Raw genomic sequence first — 14708 nt, forward strand, 5'->3', positions numbered from 1 at the left:
TAGTGTTTGGCTGTGGGTCTCTGCATCTGTTCCCGTCAGTTGCTGGGTGAGGTCTCTCTGATGACAGCTGGGCTAGACACCAGTCTGAGTATAGCAGAATAGCATCAGGAATCCTTTCGTTGACTTTTTTGTTTTTTGCAGTCACGTTTGGTTCTGTCCTAGGTCTCTGGCCTGTCCTGCCTGTTTCCTGGCCCTCAGGAGTGAGCTCCCTCTCAAGCTGGTCCAGTCCTTTGTTGGCCATTCCCACAGTCTGTGTGCCACCTTTACGGGCACATCTTGAAGGCAGGATAAATTGTCCGACCAAGGTTTTGTGGCTGGGTTGGTGTCCCAATCCCTCCACTGGAAGTCTTGCCTGGACTTCCAGGAGATGGCCAATTCAGGCTCCGTGTCCCCCGTGACTAGGGGTATTAGCTAGGTCACCCTCATCGATTCCTGAGAGTTTCCATTACACTAGGTTTCTCGTTCTTCACAGAGATTGCTCCCCCGCCCCCCAAGATAGGCTTCATGATGTAGCTGAGGCTAAACTCAAACTTGCAGCCCTCCTGCCTCCACTTCCGAGTTCTGGGACACGCACCACCACACCTAGCTGCTTGACAGCTTCCCTGTCACCTCAGAAAGGTGTCCTTCCCCTGCTCTCTATCACACGTCACTCCAGATGGCCCTCACCTTTGTCCCTGCTCCTGTATATGATGTGCAGTTGACGGTCACTCTTGTCCTGCTTTTGGAAACTGGGCAGGACCTGTGTGGTTTCTTTAAGTCTGTCCTGATCGTGATTTCCTGAGCTTCTTTATCTGCATTCATTGTTGTCACCAGCTAGGAGGACTTGAGGGACTGATTTGGTCACGGTCCCTATTCTAGGACTCAGTTTCAAGTGGACTGGATGACATTTTAAATGGAATACCTTGAACATGTGAGAGGGGGGCAGGCAGACTCCCCAGCTCAGGAACAGAGCAGAGGCTGAGCCGGAGAGGGCAGAGCCTTGGGATGCAGCTACATTGGCAACCCTGACCACATAAAGCAGAGTCAGTCCCTCAAATTCTCCTTGTTGGGAACAATAAATGCACAGATCACAGAAACACAGAAAGCCACTGGTGCAGATTAGACCATGGAGGCTAACCTGGGAAATCATGGGCTGGATTCCTGGGGTGCTGCGGAGGACACCAAGACCTGGGAGCTCTGCAGCTCTGGCAGGGTGGGACGATTGCCTGTGATGGCCCTTCTGTGTGTGAGGTGTTTGGAAACAATGCATTTCTCAGACTTCTGCTGAGGGGAAGGAACAGCACACATCTGGGTGCTAAATTGTGCAGATTCCCAGATGGAGCAGACCACATAGAGACTGAGGGGATGGAGTTGGAACCACTTGGGTTCTTTTGTTGGCCCTCAAGAAGGGACAGACCTATATGGAAGCATTGTCCAGCTATCCAGTGAGGTATTATTCTGCACACCAGGCCAGCCACAGAGGGCAACCGGAAGGACTGGTACAGTGTCTAGGAGCAGACAGGGATGCTGAGAGGTCTTCCACAGCACCTAAATGGCCTTCCTAGCACCCTAGGGAACCCACGCCTGCATCCCGTGGTACGAGAGAGCTTGGACTCCGGGCTGTCCCACTTTGTTGTGCCATCATCTGATAACAATCTACAGCCCGGGGACCACTCCTGATCCTACTGGGGTGGGAGTCAGGAGCTCTCGCCCCTGGGCTCCCCAAGCTTGGTTCAGCCAGCCTCTCACATCCCCTCCAGCGCTGGGAAGTGAGAGCTGCCTCCTCTACCACCTTCCTATCTGGGGACCCCCACCTCCCTCCATCTCTTTGCCCCCGGATCATACTGGACCTAAATAGAACCTGCCCGTCTAGCTGCTACATCATGTCCATCCACAGTGGATATCTAAAAGGGAGGGAAGAAGCAACTGGTCCTGTGCTCATAGAAGTCTCACTGTGGCATGGTCAGGGACTTCTCGGGTGGGACAGGAAGCACCGGCTGTGACCTGTGAAAATGTAAACCCCCCAACCATCCAATCAAAGGGAGGGCAGGGCATGAGTTGGGGTGTAGCCAGCAGGAGATGTTAGGAAAGCACTCACGCTCAGGAGGAGGCACCCAGTGTTCAGGGAGAGAGGCAGGTGAGATGTCTAGCGCAGCACCTTGATCAGTGCAGGCCCTCACCCTGAGACTCCCAGCCAGGATGCAGCACCATATATTAACACCGAGCGGCAGCCTTGGGCCCCACTTGTGAGAGTGTGAAACTCTGTGTCCATCCTGCAGAGTAGTCGGAGAGTCACCACAGGCCTGCCTCAGGACCCGGCACAGGTCATGTTCACTGCAGGAGCACAAGCAAGGACTCTGAGATAGATGTCCCTATCGGGTGACCCTCCACAGTATCCTAGAAGCCACCCTGTAGCTCTCATTCTGTGAACTTGGGAGAGCCCAGTATCATCAGAGTGTGAGGGGTGCTGGCCTTCAGGGTAGGGGTGTCTGACTAAAATACCTACCCAGGTGTAAACCTTCCTCTCAGCCATGACTCCTGGCCAGCTGCCACTGTCCTCCAGGTCTCAAGGGCATCCATGGTGGTCACTATCTTCAGCCCTAGGTCATAGATCGCTCTGGTGTCTCCTGTTCCTATTTTGCCTTCTGTGAACTCCAGTTCCCCCTGGGTTCTCATGCCTTCACCTCCAGGCAAAGTCTGTACCTCAGTGCCTGCCATTAGCCGTACCTTAGCCAGAGCTGCCATCATGGTATATCCCAGGAAGCCCAGGGTTCTCAGGCCACCACAGAAATAGGTCAATCCATCCCCCAACCCCAGCCTTTCCTGGGCTTGCCAATTCCTGTGTGGGTTTCATACCCACATGTAGAAGGCTCTGTACCTGGGGCCTCAGCGGGACCTGCAAATTTAGAGAGGACCTAGGATCCCACCCCCTAGCCAAGAGAACGGCAAGAGGGGCTCAGAAGCCCCCCTGGAGCCTGTGCTGGGCTACTGAAGTGTGGGCACCCAGCACAGACACATGGAGGACGGCAGGCCTGGCTCCCAGGCATACTACAGTGCAGTCTCCGCCCACAGGTGATCCTCATCATCAGTGGGAACCTGAGCTTCCTGAACTGGCTCACCATCGTGCCCAGCCTTGCCTGTTTTGACGATGCAGCTCTGGGATTCCTGTTTCCCTCAGGACCTCGAGGCTTAAAGAACCAAGTCCTGAAGATGCAAAAGGAAGATACACAAGGGGTCCAGTCCAAGCCAAGATATGGTAGGTGGACCAGGACCAGCTAGCCCCATGACCCTTATGCCTAGTGTCTCATGAATATGTAGGCAGGTTGGGTACCCACCAGCTCAACAGCACTCAAGAAGAGAAGGGTGGGTACCGTAGGCCCTGGGGGGACCTTCTGCTGTCTACCTTTACCAGGACAGTTGGCCCTTTAGCCACTTCCAGGGCCCCCTGCATGGACAGTCAGACTTCATCCTCCTGACTGACTTCAGGGGGTGCTCTTGGCTCAAGCACAAGGGGCTATGGCTCAGGACACCTTTCCCAGCCCGTGGCTTTCGTGGCCAGCTGGGTATGTCTCTAGGCCTTCCTGAGCCTGAAGTGGCAACAGCCAAGGTTTCCTGAAGGGATAGCACAGATTTGCCATGAAGTTGGGAGCCTGGCTGATGAGGACCACTCTGTCCCCCACCCCCACCTTTGGACTAGGCTGCATGGTACGGCAAGTGGTCAACTTCTCCCTGGGCATCCTGGTGGCCTGGCTCAGTGTGCCTGTGGTCATCAACCTACTAAGCTCCAGGCAGGTCATGAACACCTCCTTCAACCCACTCAGGATTGTCAACACCTACGGGGCCTTTGGAAGGTATGGGCCAGCATCCTGGCTGGGGCACTGGGCTCCGCCCTCCTGTCCATCCTGGCTCACTTTTGGGAGGCATGGGCTCATGGCATCCCCCTCTCCTGCTGGGGAAAGGTATATACTGTGGTTTTGCTGACCTTCTTTGTCTCCCCCAGTATCACCAAGGAACGGACTGAGGTGATCCTGCAGGGCACAGCCAGCCCTAATGCCAGTGCGCCCGACGCAGTGTGGGAGGACTATGAGTTCAAGTGTAAGCCAGGAGACCTCTGGAGGCGGCCATGCCTTATCTCTCCATACCACTACCGCCTGGACTGGCTGATGTGGTTCGCAGCTTTCCAGGTAATAATGTCCCACCATGATGCTCTGACCTGGCGCAAACTCTCCTTTGTCCACAGACAAGCCCTGCATGCATGCTCAGACTCCTACCAAAAGGGTCACAGAGGAGGGGACCTCTCCTTAGAGGTGCATCCCACCCAAGGCACTGAACAGGCCTTGCTTTGACCTAGACCTGCGTGGGGAAAGTTCTTGCAGATAGCTCCTTTCCCCACAAGGCCCAGGCCAGTCACTAAGGCCAGGACAAGTAGCCAGGTAGAAAACGCAGCTGAGGGCTGGTTCGTGAATGAGTGATCCTCGGGTGAGACCCCAGGAAGAACATGAAGCAGGCAGTTCCTGGAAGGTTGGCGTGTGGGCCCTCAGAGGAAACCCAACCCTGGCCCACCTGACCATGCCAGACAGACTGTGGAGCTCAGGGAAGCGGGTGATGTTCAGAGTGTCCAGGCAGCGACTATGCCAGGGCAGGTGCCAGCTTGCTGAGGGGTGGCTGTGCCCCTACTCCGACCTCATGAACACTGTCCTTTCAGACCTATGAGCAGAACGAGTGGATCATCCACCTGGCGGGGAAGCTCCTAGCTGGTGACGCCGAGGCCCTGTCCCTGCTCGCCCTCAACCCCTTTGAGGGCAGGGCTCCCCCCAGGTAAGAGTCTCCTTATTCACTTCAGCCTGTGGTCAGTGGGTAGTGTTCACTAGTGCCTGAGTTGGGCACCCTGATACATGATGTGGAATTCAGTCACAGCCAGAGACTAGGGGACTAAGCAGCCCTGGCCCCATCCCTCTCCTGTGTCCTGCCCACCATTGATGCTGACAGAAAACACGTGCCTGTCTCTCCCTGGAGAAGTCTCAGGACAGCTGCACCTGGGGCTGCTCACAGCTGTCAGGGCTGTCAGGAGGGGCTCTGAGGAGCCATGAGCAGCTGCAAATGTGGCATCCCAGGCAAGGGAGCCAGCCAAGTGCCTTCCCACACTGCCTACTGTAGCACTGGGGATGTGAGGACATCCCTTCCCAGGGACCACCTGCCTCGCTGCCCTCTCCCCAGCACCCTGCAGCCACCAGGAGATCTGAACTAGGCACACACTGAAGTGGATACACAGGAGACACATCCCCAGGTTTGCTGGTGGCCAAACGACTCTGACACAGAGCTGTGTCCTTCCTGACTCTGGAGAGTTTTTCACTGACCAGCCTCCTGGCTACCGTCTTGGGTTGGGTGGAAGGCTGAGGCTTCGGATGAAGTCTTCTGATCCAGTGGGAGACTCTGAGGATGTGGTCAGGTGTACCTTGTGAAGACAAAGCCTACAGGCCGATCTATGGATGTGAAGATGCAGACCCGGCTGCCTCTTGCGTGAATCGGTAGTGAATTGATGGTCACTATTAATATACGTGCAAGCTGAAATACAGCAAATGCCACAGAGCATGGCCCAGCAGAGGGGCCGTCATCACACTCTGCTTGGTGGCAGAGCTGAATGTGACCTCAGCCTCACCCCACGGCCAGCTGTGATGTTCTGAACGGGTGGGCGACTCTGGAGTCGCCATAGTGGGAGGATCAACCTTAAGATAACACCAGCGTGTCTTGCTTCCTGGCTGTGGAGATGAAGCAGCAGCAGCAGATGCCCAAAAAGGGGCCACTGGCGAGATAGAAGCTATAGCAAGACCATTCGGCTCCAGCCAAAGCCACCCAGCAGATGGTCCCATCTAGCAGGAAGAGCAGGAGAGGTCACTCACTGAGCTGCTGAGGACGGCCCTGTGGTGGCCCACATGCTCACCACAGCAAGCAGTGACAGCTTGGTTTCGTGTCATCAGTGGGGGCCTTTGATTGCCACCTTTGCCTGGCAGTACCAGGATGCAAGGTAAAAAAACATCCGGACTTCCAGCATGGAGTTAGAAGAATCAGTGCAACAGAAGGGTCGAAAGTGATCTGGAATCCCAGCACCCAAACTGTTAAGAGCACACTGAGAACCAGGAAGACATTGAACAGGATCAGGAATAAACAGTCAGCGGATTCAACAGCTGACTCTCCCCACAGCACTCACAAGAAGAGTCAGCAAAGAAACACGACAAAGGGAGAACAGGGGAGACTCGGGATGGAAAAGCAGTCCCTGGGGTAAAGCACCGGAAGAGAGGAGGAAGAAATGGGATATGAAGGAGGAGTCGGTGGTGACCCGGTGTGGGCAACCAGCTGAGCGCCGACGTAGAGCGTGGGCCGAGGACCGCGACAAGATCTAGGGTGGGTGGCTGCCCCCAAGGAAAGAGTTCACTTGGGTCTGGGAAGGCGTTAGTGAAGATTTCCCAAAGTTGCCAAAAGACACAGACCTGGAAGGTCAGTAAACAAAGGGAACCCCAGATGGTAAATCTTGGAGAGATGCAGATCAGGCACAGGAGATGTGGAGAAACTGTAGACAGCGAAGGGACTGAGCAGTCAGAACCAGAGCCACTGAGGGCCAGAGGACACTGCGATCCAGATCTCACCAACTCAAGGAGGCTGGCTAGCCAGAGAGCCACAGAGATTGTCCTTTTCGCACCTCCCAGCACTGAGATTCCAAGCGTACATCACTACGCTCGGCTTTCTTTTTCTAATGTGGTTTCTAGGGATCACACACTATACCTGCTGATCTATGTCCCCAGCCCTCTAAAAGAATCACAAAAAAAAAAAAAAAAAAAAAAAAAGGGAGGCTGGAGAGATGGCTCAGTGGTTCAGAGCACTGGCTACTCTTGCAGAGAACCCAGCTCTGAGCCTCAGCGCCCACAGGGTGCCTCACGACCATCTGTAACTCCAGTTCAAGAGATCCAGCACCCTTTTCTGACCTCCACTGGCATCAGGCACACATGTGGTGCATGTATATACTTACAGGCAAAACATTCATACTCATAAAATTAATGAGAGAAAATAGGGGCTAGAGAGATGGCTCACCAGTTTAGAGCACTGCCTGCCCCTCCAGAGGACCCAACTTTGGTTCCCAGCACCTACATCCAGCAACTCACAACTGCCTGTAACTCAAGCTCCAGGGGACCCAACACCCTCTTCCAGCCTCCGCAGAAACCACAGAGAGATGCTGCTCACGGGCTTGCTGTCCATCGCTTGCTCAGTTTGCTTTCTTCCATAACCCAGGACCACCCCACAGACTGACACACCTGTAGGTCACTAATAGAGGCTGTTCTGAAGCTGACGCTCCCTCTTCCCAGGTGGCTCTAGTTTGTGTCACACTGATAACAACCAACCAGCACAATCATGTTCTAGAACATTCCACGGGTGGTATCAGTCCTCCTCCGTACCCTCACAGACCTGTCAGGGAAAGCACGAGGCCCTGATTCTTTTCTAGCCTCCCGTGCCAAACCCTGCGTACCTGAGCCCTGTTTCAGGACTCCCCCCAACACACCACACCCCCTTTGGCTGTAAGTAGTCCAGGCCCTGCAACCCTAGACCTTCGACTGTATCTTGAAAAGAAAATGAAAGCAAGAAGGCCAATTCAAAGAGGATGGCATGATCGCACAACAGTGGCTTTCCCAGAAGCTCTGTGTATCCCCAGTCTCCCCAGCCTTGTGAAATGAGGGGTCAGGACCCCAGATTCAGGAGAAGAGGGACTTTGTGGCCATCTCCAAGACACAGCCTTAACCTCTCCGTGCCCACCTGTGGAGTCCAGCATGGCTGACACTGACATCATCAGGAACCTTTTCCACTCAGGTTTGCACACCAGAGGAAGGATGGCTGTCCCACCTAGAACCAGTGCTGCCTTGAGACCCACACCCTGGTCCCATCACAAGGCTTGCTGTACCCTGTGCACACCCTAGTAGCACGAGTTGGAGAGGGTGAATCATGGAGACAGGGCATCACCTAGGGTCTCCCTCAAGTCCCAGGATAGGCTCTGTGCCATCACTGGAGCCCAGATGTACCTGTCTTACAGCCAAGATTTGTAACAGGCCTGGGAACATTTTGATTGTGAGGTTGATGGGGCTCCACCCAAGGACTGTAGGTTCCTAGGCCTCCCTTCTGGGATTCAGGGGCCGTGAAGAGTCTGGAGGGTGGCAAAGAGACAGCAAGCTGACACATTTTCCCCGCAGGTGGATCCGAGGAGAACATTACCGTTACCGGTTCAGCCTCCCCAGTGGCCAGCACGCTGCCCAGGGCAAGTGGTGGATACGCAAGCGAATTGGTCCCTACTTCCCGCCACTCCACCTTGAGGACCTGAAAGACTTCTTTAGGACTCGGGAGTGGCCGCTGCCAAAACCTCATCCAGACACATCCTGAAATAAAGACCAGAGACTAACTGCTTTCCTGCCTGTACTTTCTGCTGTGGCCATGGGTCCCACACAGAGCCCAGAGAGCCCATCAGTCCTGCCAAGAAGAGAATTGAAAAAGATTGTGCTTCGGTAACTGTCAGCCTCCTGCCTCTGTCCCCGTCACCTTGCTATCCCTTCTCTGTTACAGAGAAGCCTCATCACCATATGGCCACACAGCGGGGTCACATGGGCACCCCTCCACCATCACAGGAGGCCACTGCCCATATCTAGATGACAGTCCCTTGGGGAACTTTTCTTAGTCTGAGCTATGATAGCAACCCCATAGGTTGGTAAACCCTAGAAGTCCTCAGATTCCCTGAGCTAGAGGCTAGTTCTCACCTAACCCGACCGACCGTATGCTCATAGGCCAGTAGCCATATCTCTCTCTCTCTCTCTCTCTCTCTCTCTCTCTCTCTCTCTCTCTCTCTCTCTCTCGTGGCAGCACAAAACCCCGCCATATTCCTGAGGAAGGAGGCTTGCTATCCTCAGCCTGATCCCTCCCCCAGGGACCCTTGCATACTACCTGGGCAGACACACATAGAAACACAAGCTCATGGGTTTCTTACACACCACACCCCAGCATAGGGATATGTGGAAAGCACAGATACATAAAGACTTCACTGAGTGGAGAGAATTGCCCAGGCTCTCCTGCCACAAGGACAGCAGAGACTCAGAATGCTTTCCCATCCCCCTCCTTGCCAAGCAGGGTGTCTGGAGCCCATGTTGCCCGCCCCTGGGCCACACTGCAGAGAATCCCAGAAGGGACAACAAAAAGGTTCAGCTGAGGAGGCTGGTTGGGGGGGGGAGCGCAAGTCTGTACAGAGCACCCCCTCAGCCTGTCTGGGGGGGACAGCCAGCCCAGGTGCAAACAGAGAGCCCGTGTTCCAGCTCCCAAGGAAACAGGGCACCCTGTGTGTGTCAGGGACAGACAAGCCTCAGAGCAGCGAGACTGGAGCCAGCAAGTCTGCCATGACCACCACAGGAGTGACTGGCAGCCTGCAGCCTGAGCAGCCCTTCCTGGGGGCGTCCTGTCCATGTCCCAGGCAGTAGACATGGGGGGTGGGGCTCTCAGCAGGGACACCAGCTGCTTGGGTAGTCTGGTGACCTGGGAAAGCGGCACCTGGTTGCCTATGTTGGAACTCACCATGAGGCCTCCAAGCCCTTACCAGATTACCAGGACCACAGTCTCGGGGCTCAGCAGGAGAAGCCTCAGGGCCCCAGATACACAGTCCTGGGCATTGGTCCCACAATGTACCCCTTTGTTCCCAAGGATCCTGGGGGGTGGGGTCTGCAGGTCCAGCAGGGCTAAAAGCAGTGTTGAGGCCTGTGGGGTGGAGGAGCCAGCCCTGGTGCAATCAAAATCCACCAGGATACCTGCTGTAGGACAGACAGGGTCTGACAGCCAGTGTGTGATCAGGACAGGTAGAAGCTAGGCCCTGCTGGCTGCAGAATGTCATCTTACCCAGAAGCCACCCTGAGTCCTGCCTGAGCTGCCCCCTGTGTCTGGGTTTGCTCACACTGTCATACTGAATGACTCGGAGGTTCACTGACATCTTTTGAGACAGGGTCTCTCTTCGTAGCCCAGGCTGACCTTGAACTCACAGCGCTGGGGTTAAAGGTCAACATTGCCCCAAGGTCAAACAACCCATGTGATATCTACTGTCGCGAGTCACTCCAGTGTTGGGATGAGGACACCAATAGTGCCACTTGGAGCAGGGGAGGGGCGCTGGGGGACGATGTGGGGAATGGTCACCTGATAACACTCGTGCTCAGTGTGGGATTAGGGCCTCAGGCCCACAGGAGCCCAGCAAGAGTGACAGTAGACAATCTGATGTGGCTGTCAGTGGGCAGTTACTTCCCTTGTCAAGCACAGAGATCATCACGGTAGTTGGTGGCCTAGGGGAACCACCAAAGAGACTTGGCAGCTCTGACTGTAGGTGATCCAGCCATACTCAGGGAGACCTCTCACCCCAGGGTAGACGGGTCCTGGCTGTGGTGACTCTGTCACCAAATGTCTAAAACAGGGACCTGAAGCCCTGACCATGGTCACACTCACAGGTTTCTACCTCTGATATATATATATATATATATATATATATATATATATATATGACCCCCCCCATCATACATACACCTCCAGAGCTCCCCTTCTGGAAGCTGGGGGTGTCCCTAGCTCCGTTAGCAAATGATCCTTATACCCCCATTGGGTCACTCCAGCCAGGAGTGACCTAAGGCCGTCTGGGGAGCCCCACTCCCACCCACGCCTTGACTGCATCAGGGCCACAGGACCTTTGCACCGGATGTACTGTGCTCCCTAGTCATACTCCAGTTGGAGAGGGGTCTCATCCTTGTCTCTTAGTGCAGCAGGCATGCTATATGGGTCTACCAGGTCAATTGTGGCATGCTAAAGGACTTGCCCACCTGCCCCTGGCCACACTCTCCCTCCGTGAAAGAGCCCGCAGAAGAAACTTCTGTGTGGGGCATTGGGACAGACATGGGAAGCTCCTGCCAGGGGGAGGAAGACTCAGGCTGCTGAACAGTATTGTCTCACTAGAGCCTCCTCACCTCCTACCCAGATCCTCACAGCAGGGGAGTGGGCGGAGCAGCTGAGACCTGAGTGGTCCTGACTTCATTCAGCAGGATGCACAGAAGCTAGGTTAGAATCTGAGAGTGTCCTAGTTGCTGGCGACATGTTGGTGTGTTAGAGTTGCTCTCCACACCTTCCAGACACAGGCATCAGCCAGGAGCCGGGCAGAAGCTCTGGGCTGACAGAGGACACTCATGGAGGACCCTACCTCCACTTGCCTGCAAACTCAGGACTCCAAGTCACCAGGCGCTGTCTCCCTGAGGTGCCGTGTTGGGCCTACTGGTCCCCTATCTGCCAGCAGCGTGGTGGGATTCACTCCTTCCCTCTCCATCAATCGACAGAGGTGATGTGCCCACATCATTCTCTGGACATCGGTCCCCAGCCAGTCACCTGGGCTGCTAGTAAACGTAACCAAGGAAACATCCCCCTTTACAGTATCATGGGGTAGCAAGATGCCTGAAGGAAGCCAGCTAAGCAGGTAGGTGCTAGGCTCAGCAAAGGAACTAAAGGAACTGAAGACAGCAGTGCAGGTGACAAGTCACCTGAAAATGTCACTGCCGGGATGACAGTTCTCCCCACGGTGGCTGAGTCGCAATCCCGAAACAGCCCCAGTTGTCTTTCTGTCAAAGCAGGAACCCTAGCTCCAGACTCAGTGTAGACTGAAAATGACGAAGTCAGTCTCATGCTGGAAGACAGCTGTCTATAACACGCATGCCGTGCGGCGTGAGGACCTGAGTTCAATCCCCCAGCACCCCCATACACGGCAGGCTCCATGCTTGCTTGTCCTAGACAAATTGGTGAGCTCCAGTTTTAGTGAGAGACTGTACCTCAGAAAATAAGGTTGATAGCAATCACTGAAGACGCCAACCTCTGACTTCCACGTGTGTACATACACACACACACACACACACGTTCTTACACACAGAATCTTAATAGGGAATTGAACTTGAGACCCCATGCTTGCTGATTTACAACTTCCTACAAAACTTCAGTGATGAAAACGGTATGTTAGCCTGGTGTGGTGCCATGTACCTGTAATACCAGAGAGAACCCAGAGCTGAGGCTGGAGCATCTCCACAAAGCTGAGGCCAGCTTGGACTACAGAGTGACGGCCAGTCTCAAGGAAAAAGCGAAATGTCCAGATAGTGCTGGCATATATGTTGGAATGGTTTTTTTGGTTTTTTTTTTTGGTTTTTCGAGACAGGGTTTCTCTGTGGTTTTGGAGCCTGTCCTGGAACTAGCTCTTGTAGACCAGGCTGGTCTCGAACTCACAGAGATCCGCCTGCCTCTGCCTCCCGAGTGCTGGGATTAAAGGCGTGCGCCACCACCGCCCGGCTGTTTGAATGTTTTTGACAAGAGCTCTAAAAGCATACAAGAGGAAAGAAACACACCTGTTTTCTTTCTTTTTCTAAAGGAAATATTGTCTATGGCCATGTCACCCACCGTGAGCACAACCTATCTCACCTAATAGGAAATGTGATTTCCTGGGATTTTTTTATTTATGTGTGAGAAAAGAAGGCCAGAAGAGAGTATTGGATCCCCAGAAGCCGGAGTTAAAGACTGTCAAGATCCACCTGATGGGGGTTCTGAGCCAGAAAGAGCAAGAAGCTGCTCTTAACCACTGACCCGTCTCACTGCCCCAAACTCGTTCCCAGGGGGCAGTGCAGGAACAAGACAACTGACCTCATGCAGAGGGCAGGAGCTGCTCCCTTACCTCAGGTCATAGAACTGGAGAGAGGCTGAGCAGAAAAGTTGCTGCCAGCTGTCGGACTCACAAGGTGAAAAGGAAGAACCAAGTCCTACAGCTGCCGTCAGACCGCCACATACATGTCATGTCATGGTATGCGTGTGCATGCACATGCAAACACACATGCATGTGCACGCGTGCACAAACACACACATTCTAAAATGTAACTTTAAAAGATCAGTTCCAGGGGCTGGAGAGATGACTCAGTGGTTCACATATTGGCTGCTCTTGCAGAAGACCCAGATTCAGTCCTAGCACCCACATGGAAGCTCACCACCATCTGTAACTCCAGTTCCAGAGGATCCAGTTCACTCTCCTGGCCTCCTCGGGTTCCAGGCATGCATATACTGCACACAACATGTATGTGTGCAACACACACACATAAATTGGGTTTTGTTGGTTTTCTATAAAGAGGTGAGCAGAGGTGCGACTCAGGCGGAGTACTTGCCTAAAGTGCACAAGGCCTCTATCCACAGCACAAGTGATGATGATGATGATGTAGAAATGAATGATGCTCCTAAGCAAAAGAACTAACACTAAAAACTCTTAAACTGATAAACAGAAACTTCATAATTGGTACCTTGTCCCTTCTTTGCTGAATACTTGGGTGAGGGCCACATAGTGACACTGTCCAGAGCATCTCCACAGTGATGAATGGCAGGGCAGAGGGTGTGAAGCCAGAGCCAGCCGTGCCCACACAGAGGCCCCTCCCGACAGGTCTGAAGATGGTACTGGTTGTTGAGAACACACAGGCAGTGGGTCTGTTCCAGTCCCAGTACTGGAGACCCCTATGCCTCTCTAACCAGGCCTCTGTCATTAGCCCACGTGCCACACACTGCCTGAGCAGCCACTTCTGGCGCCACAGCAGGCAGTGGATCTCAGCACTTACAAGGTCTTAGCAGCAGAGACCCAGCATGTTTGCGAGAGAAAAGTGCCCAGTGCCGACACCAGGTGAGGTACCACCGTCATACCCAAGAGGGAAGAGTCCTGTGGGCACCAGGAAGGTGGATTTGTCCCTTCCGTCAGTGCCATGGGCTTGGAGCACAGGAACCTTACCTCCCTCCAGGTATGCTATGCTCCAGACTCACTCTTATGTGTCTGCACCTGCACAGGTAGTAAGTATCCCAGTGTCCAGAAGGCAAGAGCTTTTCTTCCAGTCCTGCTCCCTGAGGGCCTCAGAACCGCCTCAGCATCCTTGGCTGTTGTACAACAGCTGGCCGCTTGTGTGGGTTGTTGCAGGATGACCTATCCTCTCACCCTTCAGTCAGAACACAGTTTTGGATATTGGGTGGTGGTGGCACATTCTTTTAATCCCAGCAGAGGCAGGTGGATCGCTGCAAATTTGAGGCCAGCCTGGTCTACAGAGCAAGTAACAGGACTGTGAGGGATATACAAAGAGAAACCCCATCTTGAAAAACAAAACCAAACCAGGTTTGGACCACAGCAGAACCTGCATCTGTCTGTGGTAGCACATGTTTCCTGACCTAGACACTGTCACCTTAGGCCTTCCCCACGTGATCTAGCACACTGCAAGTCCCTTACCACAAACACAGGGAAATGCTGAGGCTCCTTCTGAACAAAAGAAAGGAGCGTGGGTACTCCACTTCAAGAGGAAAAAAAAAAGATGCTGAAACCCAAGAAGATGATACATACTCTGGAGAGGGTACCCTGTCCTGGTGGTAGCCAGGGCACGGAGACATTGACCCTTGTGTCAGGGCCTTCTCAGGATTCATGTCAGTGAACCCAGGCTGGTCCTTTGAAACTATCATGGGACCACGATACAGTCCCATGGGTCGCATGAAACGGTAACATGGGAACCCTAGCTATGATGGTCTAGGGCAAAGAGAACCCACTGTGAGGGACAGCTGTCAATCAGTGCTGTAACCCAAGCTACCTGGGACACTAAAGCAGAGGGAGGCCTACCTGGACAATTTTAGCAAGA

At 53.9% G+C, this 14708-nt stretch overlaps 1 protein-coding gene across 1 annotated transcript in view; it reads left to right on the plus strand.

Annotated features, from left to right (window-relative positions):
• The window catches only part of Lmf1 (lipase maturation factor 1), a 90201-nt gene extending 81776 nt beyond the window's left edge, over positions 1 to 8425 (plus strand). The window contains exons 7-11 of the mRNA XM_057775459.1: positions 3052 to 3235; positions 3677 to 3830; positions 3980 to 4163; positions 4685 to 4797; positions 8214 to 8425. Coding sequence (XP_057631442.1) covers positions 3052 to 3235; positions 3677 to 3830; positions 3980 to 4163; positions 4685 to 4797; positions 8214 to 8400 — 822 coding nt within the window. The 3' untranslated portion in view covers positions 8401 to 8425. The remainder of the gene's footprint in view (positions 1 to 3051; positions 3236 to 3676; positions 3831 to 3979; positions 4164 to 4684; positions 4798 to 8213) is intronic.
• Positions 8426 to 14708: the final 6283 nt, after the last annotated feature.

This window comes from Chionomys nivalis, chromosome 7 (assembly GCF_950005125.1).
Source record: "Chionomys nivalis chromosome 7, mChiNiv1.1, whole genome shotgun sequence".
Classification (NCBI taxonomy): Eukaryota; Metazoa; Chordata; class Mammalia; order Rodentia; family Cricetidae; genus Chionomys; species Chionomys nivalis.